Source organism: Olea europaea, unplaced genomic scaffold (genome assembly GCF_002742605.1).
Source record: "Olea europaea var. sylvestris unplaced genomic scaffold, O_europaea_v1 scaffold456, whole genome shotgun sequence".
Lineage (NCBI taxonomy): Eukaryota > Viridiplantae > Streptophyta > Magnoliopsida > Lamiales > Oleaceae > Olea > Olea europaea.
In genome coordinates this window covers 191,436-203,491 of record NW_019262870.1, presented here as the reverse complement: position 1 = coordinate 203,491, position 12,056 = coordinate 191,436, and the positions used below count along the sequence as shown (strand labels likewise).

The 12,056-nt window shown below is 33.1% G+C and overlaps 1 protein-coding gene across 1 annotated transcript; it reads right to left on the bottom strand.

Moving 5' to 3' along the window:
- Positions 1 to 1,553: 1,553 nt before the first annotated feature.
- On the bottom strand, positions 1,554 to 2,453 carry LOC111388135 (uncharacterized mitochondrial protein AtMg00810-like). The gene is made up of 3 exons (XM_023012811.1): positions 2,087 to 2,453; positions 1,724 to 1,779; positions 1,554 to 1,670 (listed from the first exon to the last, which is right to left on the bottom strand). The coding sequence occupies exons 1-3, from the start codon at positions 2,451 to 2,453 to the stop codon at positions 1,554 to 1,556; spliced, it is 540 nt and encodes a 179-aa protein (XP_022868579.1).
- Positions 2,454 to 12,056: the final 9,603 nt, after the last annotated feature.

Sequence of the window (12,056 nt, the reverse complement as noted above, 5' to 3'; positions counted from 1 at the left end):
GTCATTAAGTAGAAGACATAAAAAATATAGCTTCACAAGTCAACAAACACTAAGATGAGTATTTTAAGGGCATAAAAAAATAGCTTCTGTAAGCCAAAGATAACAAAAGCAAGTACAAAGGCGACGGAGGAAAATGTGCATAGAAGTACTCAAAGAATGCATTCTACTGAGTCTGCATCTCCGCCCGCTGTGCAAGAATGGTGTCCTGTTGAGCTTAAATGTGATCAACTAATGAGGTAAGAGAGTCGAGGCACCCATTGAGAAGCTTAAAATGAGCCTCGGTGAAAATGAAATTGTGAGAGGATGAAGAGCCACCGAGGGCTGAATAGGAGGTAAATGCAAAGGTAATGGAACAGTTTCATTTGCTTCGTCTTCCTCTTCAAAAGGTAGTGTCGATGGTCCCGAGGTGGGGTCGAACCCTTTGGTGAATGCCACTCATTGGCTTTGTGTTTTATAAATTTTCATTCGTTTAAGAGTTTGAATATTTATGGTATCGGTGGCGCGAGGTTTTATAACTACTTCACCATCAAGAGGGACATTGAAATGTTTAAATTTTTTTGTTAAAAGCATTCCATAAGGTAAGGCTTTGGCATAATGGGAAGAGTGTATGAGTTTCATAAGACCCAAGGCAATGGTCGGGAAACCTAATTTACGACCAACAAGGAAGGAATCAAGAATAAAAAGGTCAAAATAATTTACTTCATCCCGATGCCCTTTCCTTGGTAAAATAACAACATTGGCAATGATAGTTTGCAAAACTTTACAAGGTAGAATGAGTTGATTAGCACTAATTTTTGTGATATTTTCAAAATCTTTTCCCGTCACACGACAGCATGCATCACTCGGGTTGTAATCGTCCCTAGTTGGATGAGCTTTATGAACAAAGACTTGGATATCACATGGTTCAAGATTAAAAAGTTGGCAAATTAGAGCTTTATCAATGGTGACCCATACTTTTTAATAAAGCAAGATATACAATCCGAACTAGGAGTAATAACCATCTTTTTGTAAAATTCCTTCATTAGTTGGGGATAACCATTTTCTTCTAAGGTACATACCAAAGTCCATCCCATTGTTTCAAAAAATTCCTCAATATGAAAAGCAGGAGCTTGAATAGAAAAATCCATAAAATCAACACTTTACCTAGTAGAATGGGCGATTTTTCAAAAGTGTTCACCGGCACCTTGGGCTCCGAATCCGTGGCTTCCTCTGAAGAAGGGGATTGAGAGCGTCTAGCCATTTGCTTCAACCTCTTTCCAATCCTTTTGGAGCCAGTCATTGCAAGGTATGAGAAGAATTTGAAAAATTTCGAAAATGGAAATTAGGGCTCGGATTTTTGGGAAAAATCGCAAAAAGAGGTAAAATTTTTGAGATTGAAGAAGTAAAAGTGATGGGTTTTGTGATTCTTAAGTAAATTTTATGATTTGGAGTGAAGAAGATGGTTTGGAGAGGAGATTGGGGGAGAAGAAGTCGAAGGAAATGAAGAGAATGAAGAGAGAGAAATGAAATTCGAGCCTTTTTTAAAACTGGAACTTCGTTCTACCGGACGTCTGCTATGGGTACCGAATTCGTCCGCTAAGACATAGAGTTATGCAGTAAGAAAGGTCATGGTACCGAATCATTCTATAGACGTGTCCGGTATATACTGGATGATCTGGTAGGTCCGTCCACTACTTTTTTTTTTTAAAATAGACAGAATATAAACTTTTCAAACTTCACTTACCTCAGTTTCATTGATCATCCCCAATCCTCTTAGAATATGAGAAAAACGTTCATGAGCTAGAGGTTTGGTAAAGATATCGGCTAAGATCATTGGTCTTGATAAATTCTAATTCGATATTTCCTTTTTGTGCGTGATCATGAAGAAAATGGTGTCTAATTTCAGTATGCTTAGTTCATGAGTGTAAGACGGGATTTTTAGACAAATTTATGGCACTAGTATTATCACACAAAATAGGCACATGATCATAAGTTAAATGATAATCACATAGAGTTCGTTTCATCCAAAGTGTTTGTGCACAACAACTTGCAGCTAATATTTATTCCGCCACAATGGTGGATAGTGTAACGGAATTTTGTTTCTTACTAGACCAAGACACGAGTGCAAAGCCAAGAAAGTGACAATTTTCGCTATTGCTTTTACGATCAACATTACATCCGGCCCAATCAGCATCCGAGTAATTAATTAAGTCAATGTGAGTGCCTTTTGGATACCAACGTGCCAAAGTTCTAGTTCCACTTAGATAATGAAAAATTCTTTTTACGGCCTTTAAGTGTAATTTTTTAGGATTAGATTGAAAATGAGCACATAAGCAAACACTGAACATAATATCAGGCCTACTAGCAGTTAAATAAAGAAGAGATCCGATCATACCTCGATATTTCACGATGTCCACGGATATGCCTTGCTCATCTTTATCAAGCTTTAAGGATGAGCTCATTGATGTGTTCATCGATTTATGTCATGCATATCAAATTTCTTAAGCATGTCTAATATGTATTTATTTTGATTTATGAAAATTTCTTCTTTTGCGCGTTTAATTTGAAGATCAAGGAAGAATTTTAATTCACCCATCATGCTCATTTCAAATTCTTTGCTCATGCAATTTAAAAATTCTTCACAAAGATGAACATTTGTAGCACTAAAAATGATATCGTCAACATATATTTGAACAATGAGCATATCCTTGTTATGAGTTTTTACAGCGAGTGTGGTATCCACTTTTCCAATCGAGAAATCATTTGAGAGAAGAAATTTGCTCAACCGTTCGTTCCAAGCTCTTGGAGTTTGATTCAAACCATAAAGAGCTTTTCTAAGTTTAAATACACGATCCGGATACTTGTGATCTTTAAAATCAAGAGGTTGCTCAACAAAAACTTCTTCTTGAATAAAACCATTTAAAAATGAACTTTAACATCCATTTGATAAAGTGTAAAACCTTTGTAACATGCAAATGCAAGAAGCATACGAGTGGATTCAAATCTTGCTACGGGTACAAATGTTTCTTCAAAATCGATTCCTTTTTCTTGATTGTAACCTTGGGCCACTAATCTAGCCTTGTTACGCACAATTATTCCATTTTCATCTCTTTTATTTCTAAAAACCCATTTTGTTCCAATAACGGTTTGATTGTTTGGTCTAGCAACTAAGTTCCAAACATGATTTCTTTCAAATTATTTTAATTCTTCTTGCATTGCTAGAATCCAAAACTCATCAAACTCAGCTTCTTGGAAATTTTTAGGTTCGATTTGAGAAATAAATGCACAACTACCGAATTGATTTTTATGAGAAGTTCTAGTGGTGATACCTTTTGATTGATCGCCAATTATTAGCTCCTTAGGATGAGATGGAACAAATTTCCATTCCTTTGGTAATGGGGGATCATATTACTTTTCGGGTTGTCTTTCTTCATTTTCTTGTGTATTTGATTCCTTATTTAGTGCCTCCTTATTTTGATCTTGGATATTCATTTGTTCAAAATGAGCTTCCAACCCTACATCATCATCATCACTACCTTTTTCTCGATCAAGAGAATTAGTTTCATCAAATGTGACATGCATGGATTCTTCAACAACTAGAGTTCTATTGTTAATTACTCTATAAGCTTTGTTAGATGATGAATATCCCAGAAAAATTCCAACATCGAATTTTGAATCAAACTTTCCCAAGTTATCTTTAGTGTTTAAAATAAAGCATTTGCACCCAAACACTCTAAAGTAACCAATGGTTGGAATTATATTTTTCCAAAGTTCATAAGGAGTTTTGTTTTTCTTTTTACTTATATGTACTCTATTTATAATATAGCAAGCGGTATAGATGGCTTCGGCCCAAAAATATTTTGGCATGCTATTTTCATTTAGCATGGTCCTAGCTATTTCTTGCAATGTTCGATTCTTTCTTTCTACTACTCCATTTTGTTGAGGAGTTCTAGGAGCCGAGACATTATGATTATATCCATTTTCATTGCAAAAGTTATCAAAAGCAATATTGTCAAATTCTCCACCATGATCACTTCTTATAGAAGTGATAGAGTAGCCCTTTTCATTTTGAACCTTTTTACAAAAATGCTTAAAGACATTTAAAGCCTCTTCTTTGAGACTTAAGAATAGAGCCCAAGTGAATCTAGAAAAATCATCCACAATGACAAAATCATAATGTTTTCCTCCCAAACTTGGGGTTCTAGAGGGTCCAAAAAGATCAATGTGAAGTAGTTATAAGGCTTTTGATGTTGAAGAGTGTTGCTTAGTTTTGAAAGAAATTTTCACTTGCTTGCCAAATTGACAAGCATCACAAATTTTATCTTTTTCAAATTTCAAATTTGGCAATCCTTTAACGAAACATTGTTTTGAAACTTTTGAAAAAAGATCCATGCTAGCATGGCCTAATTTCCTATGCCATAACCATGTATCTTCCTTGAGGCTTAGTAAACATTTTTCATCATTTTCAAACTCAATATTTAGGATATAAACATCGTTTACTCGGCTACCTATGAACATTGCTTCTTTTGAAGTAGCATCCTTTACAAGGCATTTTGAAGAGTCGAAATTAATATGATAACCTTTATCACATAATTAACTAATGCTAAGCAAATTATGTTTGGAGTTATCAACTAGTAAAATATTTTCAATTTTAAGAGAAGAGTGATTACTAACATCTCCTATTCCAATGATTCTTCATTTAGCATTGTCACCTAATGTCACATGACCTTTATTCTTTTTCTTGAAATTTGTTAGTATCTTTCTATCTCCGGTCATGTGTCTTGAACATCCACTATCCAAGAACCATTTGCTTTTCACTTTCTTTGATACCTACAAAAATAATTCAATTTTTGATTTTTGGTACCATACAAACTTGGGTCCTTGGTAGTTAGTATTTGGGGATTCTTGTATCCACTTATATTTTCTTTCAAAGTATAACTTCTTTTTGGTTAAGCAATTGAATGCAATGTGTCCATTTTTATTGCAAAAACTACATGTAATTTTTGAAGTGGAAGAATTTGAAGATTTAACAAATATATTTTCAAGAGACTTTTGGTTCAAGGAGAGTTTGTATCAAATTCCTCCTTTATCAAAAATATATTTTTGATTTTCAAGCATTAAATCAAAATTCTTCTTTCCTTGGGAAAATTTGTAAATAATTTTTGTCAAGTCCTCAATCTTTTCCTTTAAAGAGAGTTTTCTTTGATCAATAAATTGTAATTGAAATTTTCTTTTTGTTTTTTCTAAATTTTATTTATTTCTTCTTTTAATGAAGAATTTTTCCTTTTAAGAATGGAGTGACTCAATGCAAGCTTTTCAAATTCTTCAAGCATTTCATCGTAGGAATTTGACAATTCATCATATGAACATTTATCAATAGAATTTACCTCATCTTCGATGGCCATGAAGCACATGTTGGCAATTTATCTTGGCTATCATTTTTGTTTTGATCATCATCACTTTCATCCCATGTAGCTTGTAATGCCTTTTTCTTGATGTTTTTCCGTTTGTTTGGGCATTCGGTTCTCTTGTGACTGGGCTTGTCACAATTGTAGCATATGATTTTCTTGCTTTTCTCTTCAACTTTTTCATCCTTCTTTTGAAATTTTTCGATTGTTTTGGAAGCCCCTCCATTTTTTAACAAGAAGAACCAAATCATCAATCTCTTCATTACTCATGTTGTCACTTGTTGTTCCCTCTTCAATTGCCGACTTTAAAGCTATTTGACGCTTAGAGGATACTTTTGATTCCTCTTTACTTTTTCTTGTCTTCTCCTTGACCTCGGCATTGTGAGCTCATAAGTCATCAATGTTTTATAGAGTTCTTCCAAAGGATATGTATTTATATCTTTGGTATTCTCTATTAACATTCTCAATGGGATCCAATCTTCGGATAGGGACCTAAGCATTTTGCTCACAAGTTCACCATTAGTATATTTTTGATCAAATTCTTTTAGAACATTTACAATGTCGGTAAAAACAAGTAATCATATCAACAATAGGTTCATTCTGTTTCATGAAAAAAAATTTCAAATTCCTTAACCAAAATATTAATTTTGGTTTCTTTCACTTTACTAGTACAAACATGAGTAACTTCTAATGCATGCCAAATGTCAAATGTGAAATCACACGTACTAATACGGTTAAACTCATTTCTATCTAATGCACAATAAAGTAAGTTCTTAGCATTGGCATTGCATGACAATTTTCTTTTGTCTTCATCATCATATTCCTCTCTAGATTTGGGAATAGTTTGGTAGGCATATAAGGACCATATTCGATGATTTCCCAAATGTTATAATCAATGGATTGAACATAAATCATCATCCTAGCCTTTCAATAGTTATAGTGTGTTCCATTAAGGAAAGGAGGTCGGTTTGTGGAATGCCCCTCAAGATTTTGAAACATCGGGTTAGCCATTTCTCAAGATTGTAAAATCTTTTAAAAAAGAGAACCTTAGTCTGATAATAATTGAAAGCCCAAGATTGACTAACCAAGAGGGGGTGAATTAGTTTTTAAAACTTTTAATTCTAGATATAGAGAGTACAAACGATTTAATAGCAGGTTCGATCCAACTCAACCGATTTACGTTCTCCATTACCAAGCTCTCCGTCATGAGTAGGCCTTTTTTACTACATTGATTGACTTATGGTGGAATCCAACCCTTTTACAAAGCTTCTCGTGACTTACAATCAAGGAGCACCGATCCTTTTACAATGTTGATCTTTTCGAGAGTTCACCACGACCCACAAGTTTAAATTTACAAATTGAAACTTTTCTCTCAAGAAATAATATATCAAAGTTGAGTATAATGAGAGAAAAATAGGCTAACACTTTAGTGGATGGAAATGAATGAAGCTCAAGTGTTAGATATGAAAAACTTTGAGAAAATAATTTTCAAATGTTGAATCAATCAAAGGTTTTTCAAGTATGAATGGATTGATAAAGATAAGTAACAAATATTCAAGCTCAAGAAGATCTCACTTTTAATGTTCTTGGAAGTTTTTTATTTTTTATTGAATGCAAATTGCACAGGTATTTATAGTAGAAAAATCATCAAATTTCTGTCCTACCGAACGACCCCTATCAGACGTCCGATACCTACTGGATGGTCAACTAGTCGTTTTTTTTTATCAAAAATCAGAATGGTCGCTATTTGGATCGTTGGACAAACCGGCTCTACCGGACGTCCGCCAAACACACCGGACGCGTTTGGTACAACCATTTTTTCACAAAAAATTATCTTTGATCGTTTGGAAAGAGCATGACTTCTTTAGGAATATTTTTAAAAACTCATTTTAAAGGTTTTTGACATTTCCAAATATGCAATAAAGTTTGTATCTTTGGAAAATAATTTTGTATGTAAAAATATTCTAAGTGTCGTTTAAAAATTTACTTTAAGCTTCAAACAATATTGCCAATTATTAAAGCGTTTTACCTTTACACTTGAATACAAGAAGTCTAAATCTAATGTCTTCAATGTCGAAACTTGATGAGGTGTACATCTTGAATAATTTGATGTGTACACTCGGCTTTTTTCTCGTCTTGTATTTGCTCATCTTTTTGAGTGTTTCAATGGTGAACTTTTCGTCTTCAATTGATCAAGCTTGCCATAATTTTTATAATCACTCAAATGCGACTATTAGCGATATAAGCAATATGTTTGTTATAATCAAAGCGTGAAGTCAACAGTTTCAAACTATAAAAATTGTTCAAATTCAACAAATATAATTGGATCCAACTTGAATTGGGTCCAAGTCCAAACCGATCAACACATCCCAAACCAACCCAAACTTGATCGGTTTGAATTGGGTATGATTTAACTAATAATTGAGTTGTGTGGGTTTAATATTAGACCAAACTAGTCATGTTGGGTTGGATTCGTGTTGAATGAAAAAGTGAAAAATACATCCATTCAGGTGTTTAATATTTTCAATTCAAAAATCAGGTTTGAAGTTTATTTATACAGAAACCTAGTTATAATTTCGTTTTTTAATATATTAATAATATTAATATAAATTAATTGATATACTCACACTATTCAAACCCTAAATCATTTTCTCCCAACCCCCTCCCATTCTCTCTCCTCTTCCCCTCTCTCTCTCTCTCTTTGCTCTCTCTCTCTCTCTCTCTCTCTCTCTCTCTCTCTCTTTGTTAGATCGTTCCATCATCGAAGCATCGGTCGTTGGAGACCAACTCCTCTTCAAAATCTATGTTCATTTCTTCTTCTTTTTCTTCATTCTCTCCCTACTTACGTATCATTTCATAATCGAATCTCTAGCTAGAGATTTGGCTAGCGAACAACAGATATGGCCGCTAATCGACGTTTGAACTAAAGCTCTGGCTAGAGATCTGGTCGTGCATAGTGGTTCGCGTGTCACTCGTCGAAGACCAAATCCATTTCGCACGATGCATAACAGACATAGGAAATGAGTTTGAGTTTCATTTCAATATTTTTTTGAAACCAAATGCTTTCTGTAGTTTCACTTTTTAGCTTTTAAAATTTTCTATAGTTGGTGGTGTTTGTGGTGTGGTGGTGTTTTGCAGTTGGTGTCTTGGTCGTGTTGTGATTTTGGCGAGGTGGTGTTTCTAGTGGTGTCAACAGTCGCAACTTTGGAGATTTTTTTGGGTAGGGATTATGATTGTAGTAGGTAGAGACGGAGGGGTGGTGATGGCGATAGCGTTGGTGATGAGCCTAAATCGTTAATGGTGGTGAGATGGTGATGGTGCTGACAGCGATGGTACTACAATGATTGTGAGGTTATGCACTATTTCATTGGTGCCGATGGCGGTTGTGACCAATTATATGCACTGTTATGTTGGTGCCATCACAGTGGTTGTGATGTAGTGGTGATTTTTTGTGGTGGGTGTTGGTTTGTTTCATATTGTTGTATTGTTGTCGGGAGGTGGTGGTGGTAGTGTTGGTGACGATGCGACTAGAGGCGGTGGTCACAAGTGTTGTGATGATCATAAATTATTTAGTTGATTGTGACCAAGAAATAGATAGATTGTGACCAATAAATGATTTATGACCTAAAAATTTGTTAATTTGTGATCAATAATTTGATAATTTTTTTTATCATGTAATAAATTATGACTTATAAAATTTGTGATTGACAAATAAATTGTGACCTATTACTTTTTTTGATTTGTGACAATTTGGATCTGTGATCAAAAAATAATCTGTGATCAATTAATTTGATAATATATGACCAATAAATAAGTTGTAACCCATAAGTACGTACTTGTGACGATTAATTGTATAATTGTGATTTTAATATATTTAATTAATAAAATATATTTATTTATTTATTTATCACCTGAATTTTGAATTTTGAAACTTCAAATCTGAAATTTGAATTGGCCATAATAAATACTTGAAATGTGAAATTTTCCCAATAAAATATCAATTCAAACCAACCCACGCCAGCCTACTAGAATTATTCTAAAACATTCCAATATTTACAATCAAAAATGAAAAAATTGTAAATTTGAGTTATCTTCCCTATTCTTCAGACCGAATTGAGATTTGAGCTATTAAACAAAAAATATTTGTAAAATTATAGTTGTTCGAAAATGTAAAGTTCTACATGAAATATTACCAAATATAACAAAAATTCACAATATAAAATATTTTACTATCAGAATGATACGTATGAGGTAATTAAATTCTCATATAAAATCATTTTTACATTGAATATATCCAGGAAAAAAAATAAAAAATAAAAACCTCTCCCAGTTTGACATTAATTCTCTCACCAAAATATGCAAAAATTATATTGGAGTTTGCTAATTGAAAGGAATGCCCAAAAATTAATAATAATAAAAGCACATATTTAATGAGGGACATAATCTCTATGATTGAAAAATTCACTTGCCCTTTCAACACATGGCTAATTTCTTATATTATTTGGCTAATAACTATTTCACAATACTTTCGAACCTAATGGTTGATTTGATCGAGTAAAGTGGTGAACGATAGATTATTGGATGCATTAAATATAAAAAAATAATCAAGTCTTTTTCACTGTAATTCAATTATGTAAGTATCATAAAATAATAACTAAAGTCTAAACAAGACACTGCAATCTCAACACAGACGTGCCTAGAACATGTCTTCAGTTTAAAGTTATTTAGTGTTTATTTAATGTTTTAATGCAAAACGCATGTGTCCACTTGAGAACTTTAATTAACCTAAGATTGTAATTATTTTTGGGATCTCAAATTGTCATCATACCCAAAGTGTCCAGTCATTATTTATACCTTATCCACTCATAGGATTCTTGTTCGTTTATACTATAGGGCTGCCTAAGAATGGGAATTTAGTTATCTTAATGACAGATGTTTCCAAATGTAATAAAATAAGATTTATAAATATGTTGTTTACTTGTTATTATAAGATTTTAATAGATATATAAAATTTAGTATATTTAAGAGATCGTTGGTATCTTGTTCTTTATTGTTAGGCTTATATTGTATTGGTAATCCTTTAGACAAATGAATTAATATAAAAGAGTTGTAAAAGTCAAGAAATCTTTTGAAGTTGGTAGTAGTCCTTGAAGGAGGTCAAGATGTCCAAAAATATCACAAATAATCAAGGGAATGCAATTTTTCAAATTCTCAGTCGTAAATTGCAATCATTTTTCACATGGAAAATATTGGAATTTGGATAGGCCATTTCAAGAAGAATTTTAGCCCTTTGAATTAGTTCTCCAATGTATTTTGAATCACCTCAATCGGACATTGAAAGATAAAGTTATGATGAAATATTGACTACTGCATAGCTGTCGCTCACCTATCGCTGGCTCCTCGCTTTAGCGACAAAAATAGAATGCCTCTTGCTCACCTATCGCTAGCTCCTCGCTCGAGCGATAGGCTTATGCGCAAAACACCCTAGTTCGCATTTTTGAAAAGTTTTACAAGGTCCAAACTATCGAAACACCTTTAACTATAAATACCTGATTATGCCCAAAGTATAACGTGGTAGTTCTAGTACAACTTTGGAGTATCGTATCCACAAAGAGAAGAGAAAATTAATCAAAAGATCAAAAGTTAGGGTTTTCCTCGTGATTTGTGTAAAAACAATTTATCAATTTGAATAAATTATAAATATCAATGTGTGAAATAATGAAACATCGGAATTGCCTCGATTGGTTCGGATCAATCAACATCAATTACGCAATCATGTACTCAATTAAAGATATTTTTCCTAATATTTTAATTGGAAAATATATCATTAAAGCCCATTTTAATTCTATGGTAATTCTAAAATCCAGATTTCTTACAACACATTCCCACTCTAATCTGTGGATATCAGATCCAAAAACAATTATATACATAGGCCATATAATGGTAAAGAATCACACCAATAAAATTGCATGAAATTGAAATTCGACGAATAATTCAATTCCACAATAGACACAACATGATTGAATCTATGAGAAACCTAATAAACGTTAAACTAATCTCACAATAATGTTTGGAATTGAAATTCAATAATTATTTTGATTAATCAATAGAAAAAGCTTGACTGAATCCATAACAAATCTAATAAGAATTGAATTAATCTCAAAACAATCTCATGAAAATAGGAAATCTAGACCTTAAAATCATTTAACAATGTAAATTAGAATTACATGCGTAAAAGAACGTTAAAATCACCGATACCAATCGAGTTCCTTCATAGCTTTACAAAATCCCTCAGTTCCTCATAGTGTTCTTGAGCCAAAAACCAAAGAAAATTATGCTTTGAGGAGAAGAATTTGCGTTCTCCCTCGAATTAGGGCTTAAAATCGTGTGAAAACCGTGTTTCCATAAGTGGTTGTATTAAATTAGAAAATTGAAGATTCGGGTACCAGAATGAAAACCTAATGGTGTGTACGCACAGTAGACTTGTTGAGGCGTCAGTAGTGGATTTTTGGAATCTCTCGTACGCACAATATAAATTTTTCTCCTCCGGACAACTTTTAGTATTTTGAACATATCTTCCTCCATTGATGTTCGATTGAGGTGATTCAAGTTGCGTTGGAAAGCTAACTTAAAGGCCTACAATTTTTTTCAGATATTATCTTCCAATTT

What these genes read in the sequence shown, in the direction of transcription:
- LOC111388135 (XM_023012811.1), bottom strand. Translation starts at nt 2,453, where the DNA reads ATGAACACATCAATGAGCTCATCCTTAAAGCTTGATAAAGATGAGCAA. An exon ending in TGCACTCGTGTCTTGGTCTA is followed by an intron (nt 1,780 to 2,086) that starts GTAAGAAACAAA and finishes CCAAACCTCTAG; the next exon opens with CTCATGAACGTTTTTCTCAT. An exon ending in GGATGATCAATGAAACTGAG is followed by an intron (nt 1,671 to 1,723) that starts GTAAGTGAAGTT and finishes AAAAAAAAGTAG; the next exon opens with TGGACGGACCTACCAGATCA.